Consider the following 13,254-nt stretch of genomic DNA (forward strand, 5'->3'; position numbering starts at 1 on the left):
CAGGGGAGGTAATGACGTTGCTAACGTCAAATGTAATTTTCGCGACGTCAAACCGTGACATATCGGGGAAAGATGTATTTTTCGACTTATACTTATCATTCAAACTGATTTAATTTGAAAACAAGTGCATGGACCCCTATTTTTTAAAACGACATTTTGTTTCATTTTGCAGGGAGATTATGTGGACCAAATTTTATAAAACTGTAAATAGTGCATTTTTTTTAATTTTGATAAATATACAGGAAAAAAAATACGTTTTTTTTCTCTCAATTCATGACCATTTGATAAATATGAGTTATTTCTGAATAAAAAATGCATTAATTTTTAGGATACTTATAAAATACAGAAAAACTCATTTAACAAAAAACAATTTGTGTTTATCTTTTAAAACAAAAATATATGTCTTTCTTTCGAAAGGAAAAATACGGCCACAAATCTGAATTTTGAGCAAATATACAAATTTCGACCTCATTTAACTCAAACAGTAGCACATGAAGGTATATTTTTTATTACATATTTGATTTAATCAGGCAAAAAAGCCTATATGGAAATTTTCATCAAACTGTAAATACGGGATCAAAACTGTATCGTTTGCCCTTAAGTTTGTAACCCGATTTGTTTTCTCTCAATCGATTTATGACTTTTGAACAGCCGAATATTTTGTTGCATTTATTTAATGCAGGAAAACTATTACCTGCATTGTATCTGATACACACACCATGTCCGATTTTAGATGCTAATTTAGAAGGTAAAATTCAACAGAAAGACTAAAACCATAATACGTTTAAGGCATAATATTCTGATTGAGCCGATAAACCTTAAACGTTTGCTTATACACCAAAATACAAAGTTTTCTTGTCTTAGATAACTAAATGCCAATTTCAAAGCAATGTTTTTGACCCAGTCAATTATTGAACCTGCAAACCTTCGTACTTGAGGTAAGCATTGAGGTAAGCACAGTCATAAAGACAATGGCACTATCATTTGAAAATTGACACAGACATTGGTTTATTTTTTCCTCACGTCGCTCGAAACCGACAACATGTATTTAACTTTTTTTTTTAACTGCTTTTTAAAACAGATAGTTCGAGTTACATATGATACTTTTCGTGTTTGAAAATCATTATAGATATGGAGAAATTACAGACAGCCTGTATGAAGAGACAATTGGATGGCAGCCACCTTAGAATACACACAGTACCAATAACAGACTGTATTGTTGTCACTGGATACAAAGACAATACATCATCAGACAGAATAGAATACTACTTTGACAATAAAAGGCGGTCAGGGGTCGAAGGTGTAAGGGAAGTAAAGTTAGTGGAAGATGAAGGGAAACTTCTGGTCTACTTCAATGATCCTGAGAGTAAGTTTGTTGTCAAGTAGCTGTAATTGAACCCTTATGTTAAGTTCATAAATCAAATTTAGAGGATATAGTGACCACTACTATAAATACTTGCAATACTGCAGGTATCAATCACAAACAAGGTGTATCTGGATATTAAAATTTACTTGAAATTTTACTATTTTGCTTTTATTACTTGATTTTCATACAAAAAAGTTCGGAAACAAGACGTTTCACCCATGGAGCCAGTTCGGCATTGGTTGATTTTGTCCGAGTATCACTTCGGTCATGTGATAAAAGTAATTTAAGTCATTCTGCATAAAAAGTAAAAAGAAACTTGTAAAAATATATTGACAAAAAAGTGTAACAATATACTAATCAAAAGATAAGGACTAAAACAATGTACTATATGATAGTCGTACTGTCAACGTGAATGTTTTCCTCCTAACAAAAGATCCTTTGATTATTTTTTTTTAAAAACAATGCAACATTTGATATCGATTCTTTTTTTTAACTCATTTTCTATGCACTTTATTCCGTCCGAAAAATAATGTTATATTTCTTCCAGTAGGAAAATGTCACCAGGTATTTCTCACATTTGATACAAAAAAGTTCGGAAACAAGACCCAATGTAAAATTGTCAAAAATAGGAGTACTGTAGTCAATATTGTGTTATAATATTAATCATTAAATAAAAGAAATACAGTGTGTCAAAGAAAAACAACTGTGTGAGAACGGTTTAAGGCCGAATTACAGCACAAGAACAAATTAGAAACAAACTTTAGTAATTTTAAATAAAACAATAAATACCCCTATGTTTGTGTAGGCATGTAATTAAAAATGTGCACGAGTCAAGGTCGTTAATAAAAGCCAATAAGTAAGAAAAACAAACTGCCATATAGACAAAGAACATAAGCAACTATAAAATGACAAGAATACAAGAATACAAAAAATAACCATAATAGAATTGAGAATGGAAATGGGGAAATAACACTTTAACACATGGTGAGGATGTATAAGTACAATTTTAGAATAGACAATAAAGGTTAAATCATTAACAAACACAAATAAAAGAACATTATAATCGGATTTAAGATGATAAACAACGTCCGCGCCTACATTCCATACTATAAGTCCATCATGTAGTATTTGTGATCTAGAGCGAGAACGTATATCCCTATAGGTTACATTAGAGCTTTCTTACAAATTGACGAAAGGTACGAACGAACGTAAAGGGAGCACGTATTTCATTTCCACAATAACTGTTAAAAGAGTCTGTGTTTTATCCAGTAAAACAGAATTCTTTTCTAAATCAAGTTTATTTTTCAAAAAAGAATAATATCGCAAATAATACACGATTTTAATATAATCAAACAGAGAAAAATAGTGTCAAATACACTTACGTCCGATACGTTAGGGACGACATCAAACGATCGATGTAGGATAAAAAAAACTTAAATCAAATAGTTTGGGGGTGGGGGGGGGGGGGTCAACATTGCTGCAAGTTTTGTTAATCTAAAATCGATTTTACATATATCCCTATTAGTCAATCAATTTTTCCCAAATTAAGTTAAGAAGGGGGGTGTGGGGGTCAGTGAAAAAACTATGTGAATTAAGTTTTTCATCCTTCATTGAACTTTTGATGTCGTCCCTTACTTACGTAAACCACGAGAACACACATTTCCGCGGGAAATTTTTAAGCACGAGTTTTCAATGGCATTATTGAAGTACGTTAGTCTAAATTTAACGACAAGATTAACATTTATTTTATTTTTTATAGTACACTTTCAGCAAATTGTCAAAGTGGAATATCGAGATTTGCTAAACAAAAATGATGAAAAAGTAATGTTGAATAAATCTAGAAAAACAGATTTTGTGTATCAAGAAAATAAATCTACGATTTTACACCATATACATTGTAGATTTTATAATGACGATTTAATAATACACAAGTTTGGAAGATAGACGCGAAGTTATCACTTATCGTCCAGTGGCTAATATTTGATGAATGTTGAGGACTATAGGCAAAACGCAATTATACGCTAAAATATTCGTTCCATTGCCCCGGTATATTATATATACACGTTAAGGGGGGGGGGGGGGGGCGATGATTCAAAACATTGTAATATTGAAGAGTATACGTAGGGGAGGGGTCGGTTTTTAGTTTTTTTAGGGGCATTTTTTTTGTCTGACTACTAGATATATTTAGGATATTTTGTAGTGTTATCTCATCCGACCTGGTGGTATCATATTTTAACATATCGTACGTCCCGACATCCTATAAATATATCGGAAAAGTCCAATTTAATAACTGTCGTTGCATGTAGGATAATTGTCCGAAGTTCCACGACTATTATTTAAATATGTCAAAATAAAGGATCCCTTAAACGAGTCTTACGTATGATTCGTCAAGCATACGTACCTTTCGTCAATTTGTAAGAAAGCTCTAATACACCATTAGATTGTATGGGCGCAGCCATTTTATGAGCATAACATGGTATCCAGAGTTAACAGTATAGCTAATCAGGATTGGTTGATATGTGCGCCCGTTATTTTTTATTATTAAGAGACTTCGTGCATTCTGCATTATATCATAGGCCAAACAAATTATTTTGCGTAGCCTTAACGGAACTGAGATGTATTTTTAACGATAAAAGAAGACACATATTTTAAGTGCCAAATTGATAGGCATGGGAGATTAGTGCAAAAGACGTTGAGAAAAGCAACGCCGGAACCTATATTTTTTGAAAGAAAAAATACTGTCCGAATAATTTTTTGGTAATTCTAGTAATCAACTTTCTAAAGTCTGTATTTCAAAATAGGCTAGTATTGTCGCCTATGTGGAAATTAATTGTTTATTTCAATCTTAAGCACATATTGACTATATTATAGCATGTGATGATTCAGAAATGAGCAAATAAAGTAAACAAATTAAATAAAAAAACAAACAAATTTGTCCATATTGATTTGTTAACAATCACTCACTCATTTTCTATATTCAGGTAAGCAAGAAATTTGGGTAAAATCATTAATTTTGGCTTACAATTTAAAAATATCATGTTAGATCTATAATGAACATTTCATTTTTACATACATAAGGCCGTTAGTTTGTTTTTTTAATTGTTTTATATTGTCATTTCGGGTCCTTATATAGCTGAATATGCGGTATGGGCTTTGCTCATTGTTGAAGGTCGTACGGTGACCTATAATTGTTCATTTCTGTGTCATTTGGTCTCTAGTGGAGACTTGTCTATTTGGCAATCATACCACATCTTCGTTTTTTATATGTATAATATATTCTCAATTTTACGGTAATATTTTCATAAAAGCGCGCAACGTTCAAGGTGATATTGTATTTAAATAAGTACTCTTTAATTTTTTGGAGAAAAAAACAGCAGTTATTTATCAAACCTTCGAAGTTTGTCGTTGTATATTTTGGAAATATAACAAGCTAATAATTATTGCAATATGAAAAACACAACATATTTCCTTCTTCCCTGCCTTCTAAATTTTGGAACAGGGCTCAAGTTCAAGCTTGACCGGTTGTCTATAGAAAGCTGCATACAATACATTCAAATTGATAACGATGAACTGAGCTACACAGTTTAGTTTACAATGCGAACCGATAATCGGACGGATAGATGGATGAACAGCATTAATAAATTCCCGGCCGCAATGTGATGCTGAAGGGTACACCATGAACAGATATGGGGTATATGTAAATGAGACAGCATTTCATCTTTGTACAATATTCCATTACAGAATGAATTAAATTTGCTCTTATCAATCTCACATTTTGTACGGTTACGTGAATCAGATGTGGATACTTAAAAATTCCAAAGATCTTTTAGAGTACATAAAATCTAACTCTCTTTCATCTTGTAACAGTATTAAAACATTTGACTTCTCTACTCTTTACACTAGTATTCCACATTCCAAACTTAAAGACAAATTAAAAGAGTTGGTATTACTTTGCTTCATAAAAAAGAATGGCCAACGTAGATACAAGTATCTTGTCTTAGGGAGGGATAAATCCTACTTTGTAAAGAATCACTCTGATTCAAACAAAAAATTCTCTGAAACCGATATTATCAAGATGCTTGATTTCTTGATTGACAACATATTTGTTACGTGCGGAGGACGTGTTTTTCAACAGACTGTCGGCATACCAATGGGAACAAACTGTGCCCCTCTACTTGCTGACTTGTTTCTTTATTATTATGAGGCTGACTTCATGCAGGAACTTCTTAGGAAGAAAGATAAGAAGTTAGCAATATCCTTTAACTCTACTTTCCGCTATATAGATGACGTTCTTTCACTAAACAATTCAAAATTTGGTGACTATGTGGAACGCATCTATCCCATCGAATTGGAGATAAAGGATACTACAGATACAGTTAAGTCAGCTTCATATCTTGACTTACATCTAGAAATTGACAATGAGGGTCGGTTGAAGACAAAACTTTACGACAAAAGAGATGATTTCAGCTTTCCAATTGTGAACTTTCCATTTCTAAGTAGCAACATTCCAGCAGCACCTGCATACGGAGTATATATCTCTCAATTGATACGATATTCCCGTGCTTGCATTTCCTATCATGATTTTCTTGATAGAGGGTTACTGCTCACAAGGAAGCTATTAAATCAAGAGTTCCAAATGGTGAAGTTGAAATCATCCCTTCGTAAATTTTACGGACGCCATCACGAGTTGGTTGACCGTTATGGAATAACCATTTCACAAATGATATCGGATATGTTCCTCACGTCGTAACTACAATCCCCTTCCCTTTCATGAATTTGACCTACCGAATTAGACTATTTACCGGATTTGTAATCACATAAGCAACACGACGGGTGCCGCATGTGGAGCAGGATCTGCTTACCCTTCCGGAGCACCTGAGATCACCCCTAGTTTTTGGTGGGGTTCGTGTTGTTTATTCTTTAGTTTTCTATGTTGTGTCATGTGTACTATTGTTTTTCTGTTTGTCTTTTTCATTTTTAGCCATGGCGTTGTCAGTTTGTTTTAGATTTATGAGTTTGACTGTCCCTTTGGTATCTTTCGTCCCTCTTTTACAATTAATATTATTACACACATGAAGTTCTGTAAATTGTACGTCATAAAGCCTATTTCAACCAAATTTTCTTTTAAATTTAAATTATAATTGGTTCGATTGAATTATAGCCAATGACTTCCCTGTAAAAATCAATCTTTTACAAATAAACATTGTCATTGCCAGTTAGACGATATAATTTTTGTCGAGCCTGCAACTATTGTTGCAGAAAGCTCGACTAAGGATAGTGATCCGGCGGCGGCGGCGGCGGCGTTAGCTCTCTTCTTAAAAGCTTTATATTTTAGAAGTTGGACGACCTGGATGCTTCATACTTTGTATATAGATGCTCCATGTTACGAAGTTTCCATCAGTAACATGTCCAATGTCCTTGACCTCATTTTCATGGTTCAGTGACCACTTGAAAAAAAAGTTCAAATTTTTTGTAATGTTAAATTCTCTCTTATTATAAGTAATAGGATAATTATATTTGATATGTGCGTACCTTGCAAGGTCCTCATGTCTGTCAGACAGTTTTCTTTTGACCTCGACCTCATTTCATGGATCAGTGAAAAAGGTTAAGTTTTGGTGGGCAAGTCCATATCTCAGATACTATAAGCAATAGGGCTAGTATATTCGGTGTATGGAAGGACTGTAAGGTGTACATGTCCAACTGGCAGGTGTCATCTGACCTTGACCTCATTTTCATGGTTCAGTGGTTATAGTTAATTTTTTGTGTTTTGGTCTGTTTTTCTCATACTATATGCAATAGGTCTACTATATTTGTTGTATGGAATGATTGTAAGATGTTTAGCGGGCAGATGTCATGTGACTTTGACCTCATTTTTAAGTTCAGTGGTAAAAGTTAAGTTTTTGAGTTTTGGTCTTTTTATCTGATACTATATGCCATAGGTCAACTTTATTTGGTGTATGGAAATATTTTATGATCTTAATGTCAGTCGCGCAGGTTTTATTTGACCGTGACCTCATTTTCACGGTTCATTGCACAGTGTTAAGTTTTTGTGTTTGGTCTATTTTTCTTAAACTATAAGTAATGGGTCAACTATATATGTTGTAGAGAAGCATTGTTAGCTGTACATGTCTGCCTGGCATGGTTCATCTGACCTTGACCTCATTTTCAAGGTTCATTGGTCTTTGTTTAGTTATCTTGGTTAATGTTAAGTTTGTGTGACAGTTGTAATAAAGCTTAGCTTTACACTTAGGACTATCAACATTATATCAATGATTAGTATAGAAGGCGAGACATTTCAGCGTGTGCACTCTTGTATACTAAATGCATGGAAATATACACTGTTTTCTAAATATATTTAGCAATTGAAGAAACAAGGGGGTTTTACTTGAGGGACAAAATATATGATTCACATAACTGGTCTAGACATGACATATTTATTAAAGTATATGGTTTAGGGGTTTGTGACCTAAACAGTGTATATGGCACACACACAAAAAACATATATGGTGTACTCAATTGAATTGTCCTACTGACTAAGAATTATATAAATATATAGTTAGTTGAGTTTCTTAAAAACTTTCTTAACAACTTTACCTTTTTCATATTTCCTCTTTTTATGATGGTTATCAGATTCATAGAATAAACTTCCGTTTAACCACATATGTTCTATATTTTGCTATATCGGCCATCTTTAATTTGTTGGCAACCGGGGTCATCGGTGACATTTTAAAAACTAAATACCCTCATGATAATAATGACAACGGGTTGTCTAATTCGTCTGAACATATAAGGCAGATCTATATAACTTCACTTGGTGGACATTTTTAACAATTGTCTGATTTGCTGTAATTAGTTATCAAAGGTACCAGGATTATAATTTAGTACGCCAGACTCGCGTTTCTTCCACATAAGATTCTAAATGCTTGAGTTGCGGAAATAAGCCATAAACTGCATTTTACCCCCTTTGTAATAATTTAAGCCATATCGGCCTTTTTGGTCTTCGTGTGAGATCATCGGACACTTTTTGTTAAACAAAATACCTCAATGATTATGATGATTGCCAAGCTTGATCCTTTTTTGCCTAGCATTTTCAGAGAGGAAGATTTTTGTAAAAGATTTAAAAAAATTGACCTGAAATGGCAATAGTTTATTAAGGGGCCAATTGACCATTTTGGTCATGTTGACTTATTTTTAGATCTTATACTTTGCTGTACATTATCGCCGTTCATGGTTTATCTGTATCTATAATAATATTTGAGATAATAAAAATAACAAAATTTTATTACATTTAGCATTAGTGGCAGCAAAAGTCTACACTAACTAGATTTATATTGACTCTGTTACTTTATGTAGTTTATGAAGTTTGATTTTGTTTGGAAGTGACTTCATCTTTATTAATTTACCTAGGAGTTCGGTATATTTGTGAATGTCTTTTTTTGCCAAAAGCCCATGCCACCGCATTAAATTATTATCTGCCGTCATTAAACAAGGTTCGTTTGAATCAAAATATGCGTCAAATAATCAGCTTGATAGAGCCACCTTTTCTTTATTCTGCAGTATCGGATTTTTGTATGATCTCGACACAGGATCGTTATCCCACAGATTATATTCATATTTCCTTTTGTAGAAATAATTAGAAGCATCAAAATAGTCTAGACTTTGCTCATCTGAATTATTTCATCTATTAAATATATGCGAGCTGCATTTTATATCAATTACACAACTTTTAGTTTGAATGATCTTGCATATCTGCCACCTCTTTCTTATAAAATATTAAGGTACAGAACAAGCCTATTTTTTCTAATCACTAGCACACCATCTGACTTTTTGTCCATTATTCTCTATTCATTATGTTTTAGCATCTCATTATTCTCTATTCGTGATTATTTTGGGTTCATTTTTCTTTATTCTTTAAATTCATACATTCATATTCACTATTCTGCAAACCTACATCCACACCCTTTCAAATTTCTTGCATTTTTGTGTTTTGTAATTTTTGGAACTTTTCAATTTTATCATGAGTTTGCCATACAAACCCTTGTCATGGCTCTGTTTTATTGATGATATTGACGTGAAATGGAACGATTAAATTTACATCTGAATTTTCAAGCGAGAAAATTGCTTTTCTCGACACTACCACATTTGTAAAAGACGGGGTCATGACAACTGATCTCCCCACAAAGAAAACTGTTAAAAACCAGTTCCTTTCTCAAAAAAGTATCTAGAGTATACCTTACCTCAAGCCATCAGACTAAAGTGAATTTGCTCCTCGGAATCCAAAACTTAACTATCGTTTGGGACAACTAAAAACACAACTGAAATCAAGAGGATACAAAACCAAAAAAACATCACAGACGCTTTTGGTAAAGCCAAGAAAAAGATCGAGCTAGCCTCATGGAATATAAAGATAAGACGACCCGTGCAGATAGAATTCCGTTTGTTGTAACCTTCCATCACGATTTGACAAATATTTTATCTACTATCCGAAAGCACTGGCGTCTTATCGAAAATGACTCTTCTTTAAAGAAATTTTTCCATCATCTCCTGTTATTGCCTATCGCAGACCCAAAAATCTCAAAGACATACTTGTGACATCAAAAATAAAGAAACAAGAAACTTCTATTTGGGTGTTACAAACAATGCGGTAGAAGCAATTGTAAGTGCTGTAAAGCCGCCAACACTGACCACTCTTTCAGCAGCACAGTAGCAAAGCAGCGATACAACATCTATGTTACATCTAATTGCAAAACGGAAAATAGTATTTATATTCTTACTTGTGGAACTTGCAAGCTGCAGTATGTTGGTGAAACAGAAACTAAATTCAACATCAGACTTAACAATCACCGGTCGTTTTATGCAAAAGGAAGAAACTGTCCAATTACGAGACATCTCTTAAGATCAGGACAAACTTTTGATAACATCACCTTTCAAATAATTGAGGTAAACCAAAATTGGGACTCCAAAAGGAGAAAACAGAGAGAAAGGTTCTGGATGCATCAGCTACGTACTCTTGAATCTGATAGACTTAATGAGAGGGATGAAAAACAGTTTTTCTAAAACCAAAGGAATAATCATGAATTTTATTCTATGTAACTAAAACAACTATTTATTTAGATTTAAAAATTGTTATGTGCAATAAACGGTAAAAATATGTTTTATATAAACTATCAGTATCTGTATCTGTATAAGGAATTCCCTCCTTCAAAGGAGCACTTCTTTTCAGAATCGGTTTAAAAGTTCACAATATATATTTATAGGACTATATTTACAGGGGTCTTCGATATACAAAAAAATGCAAAAAAGTCTACGCCCGTGGGGTGAATGTTGGCTACATTCTATTGCCCTTTCGTTTGTTAGACAGCAGAGTTTTCAAAAGTTCATTTCTTTTGGTATATAAAGCATAGCACAGTTTTCTATTTAAATACTCTACTTTGAAGCAGTTGTCCATACATTTGCATCTACAGCCACATGCACATAATAATCTACTTGGGTCTAAAATAAGCTGTTTATTTATTACTAAGCTGGTTAGTTGAACGCATTTATCACAGTTTTTAATGCTACGGTAACGAAGAAAGCAGTCTAATTCATGCAGGTATGGTATACGAGTATTATTCAGAGATTACAATCTAGAATAAAATGGATCTATTGAATTTTGGTTATATGCAGCCCTATTGCTACAAATGCAGATAATAAGTTCCTGTTAATAGTTTTAATTTTGGTTGCAGGCGGCTTATATCTTGTGCAGAGGTACCAACACTTGCAAGACATGGATGAATATTGTGCCATAGAATATTATTTTCAGATAAATTGCGAAGAGAGCTGAATAAAGCTACTTTTGTCCTGAGTTGTTCATGCCAAACGTTGTCCACTGCCTTTTTAACATTTGCTTTCCATCTGTATCTACTGACCGGGTTCTGTATAAGTTCATGAGCTGAAGGTAGATTATATTGTGCCAGGAAGCAACTTATTTTAGAGAACCAGGTTTTGGAGTTAAATCCGGATATCGAGAGTTGTCTTTCTGCCAGATCTTTTTCGACGGATGATTCCATACCACAAATCTTGTTGTATATGTTTAAGACTGCTTTGTGTATAATGCCTTGGGGTGGTATAGCTCCTGCTATAGTATAAATAGCTGCATCTGCAGTGTTTGTGGGAAGCGACAAGATCTGTTTGATTGATTTTCGATAGAATACTTCTGGTGGCTCTAAATGTTTATTGTCTGGAAGAAGAATGTCAATTCCATAGATCAGAACTGGAAGAACATAAACGTTGAAAATGTGAAGACATGTTATTGGGTTTAGCCCTTTCTTTCCATGCAGACCAGCCCCATCAGGCTATACATAGTTCGTCTTGCCTTTGAGATATTTTCATCCACATGGATGTTGATAGTTTTTTTTTTAAATCAGAGCTGTGTTTTATGCCAATATGCACAGCTGAACCTGGCTCATTCATTTATACATGTATATTATTAATTTTGAAGTTGAAGCCGGTATCTTTTGAAGGTGGTTCATGTTTTAATATAACACTTTTGGTTGGTTGGAGTGAGTATTTCTCTTGAATGCTGTAATTCTCAAACGTACTTATCATTGTGTGGAGGTCATTAGGAGAATTGGCAATGAGGGCAACATCATCTGCGCAAGTCGGGGATCCACAGTATATATTTCGGATGTAGGTACCAAGGCCGCTGTTTTCTAATTGGTCCAGTACATCATTGATGTAAACTTTGTACAGTTTGGTGCTTAATATTCCACCTTGTCTTACTCCTTGTTGTACAGGGAATAGTTTTGACATTAGACCGTTCCATTTAATAGAGGTTGTGGCGTATGTACTCAGTTGGCGGATAAGTAGCCAGAAGGTCCCACCTACTCCTGATAGAAAGAGTTTACGATGTAAGCTGTTAAGATTGACAAAATCAAATACAGATTTGGCGTCAAGCAGAGCAACAAAAACAGGCATCTTTTGGTCTATTGATTCTGCTATGGATTATAGAAGTATTAGGGCACTATATAGAGGAGATACCCCAGGAGTGAAACCTCTTTGTAATCGGTTTTGGAGAATATCAATGATGTCTCTTAGCGATTTCCTCAATAGTATTTCAAGGATTTTTCCAATAATTTGGAGTACAGTGATTCCTCTATAATTTTTTGCCTCATTTGGTAGTCCTTTGTTTTTGAATATTGGTGTTAAGATTCCATGTTTTATGCAGTCTGGTATGGTTGCAGAGGAGCAGATGTTGTTGATTATAGATGTTATTGCCTGCAGTAATGTATCTCCACCATATTTGATATGTTCTGCTGTAATACCGTTTATCACATATTTGTAACGAATACGTCGGGTTTTGCATATGCAATAACCTCAAAATTGCCCGGGGCAAAAAAGTGGATATTGATATTGTGCCCTGTTTCTAAATGACGTCACGTCATTGTATCCCTAACGACACGTGTGTGATCAAATGTTTAAGGTTTTACCTTTTATCTTTCTTTAAATTGTTATAATTGACCTTTTTTTCTCTTTTCTGCAGAACATAAATATGTGATAAAAAGATTATAACATGTCTTTTCCATATTGGCCCTGGTATCATCCCTCGACCCATATCGGCCCTCGGCTAAAGCCTCGAGGCCGATATGGGATTCTCGGGACGAGTCTAATGGTGTTGTAAAATTTCTCGGCTAGACTGTCATGTCCAAAGATATAGTCAATTGTTGATGTTTTATTGCCATTTGAATGAATCAATGTTAATGGAGTTGCTTTTAACATTAGCTTTTTAAAACTTATGAAGTCTTTAAGTTCCTTTATTTGTGCTGATTTATTAGTTGTTTTCATCAGATCACAGTTCCAGTCTCCACATAGGACAGGTGTATATGTGTCGGAGTATTTTAGTATTATCT

General features: G+C 33.9%; 1 protein-coding gene across 3 annotated transcripts in view; it reads left to right on the plus strand.

The window, feature by feature from the left end:
* Window positions 1-13,254, plus strand: part of LOC139520542 (uncharacterized) — a 135,186-nt gene that overhangs the window by 111,155 nt on the left and 10,777 nt on the right. For all 3 annotated transcript variants that reach the window (XM_071313272.1, XM_071313274.1, XM_071313273.1), the window contains one exon: window positions 1,130-1,366. In XM_071313272.1, coding sequence (XP_071169373.1) covers window positions 1,130-1,366 — 237 coding nt within the window. The remainder of the gene's footprint in view (window positions 1-1,129; window positions 1,367-13,254) is intronic.

This window comes from Mytilus edulis, chromosome 4 (genome assembly GCF_963676685.1).
Source record: "Mytilus edulis chromosome 4, xbMytEdul2.2, whole genome shotgun sequence".
NCBI classification, from domain to species: domain Eukaryota; kingdom Metazoa; phylum Mollusca; class Bivalvia; order Mytilida; family Mytilidae; genus Mytilus; species Mytilus edulis.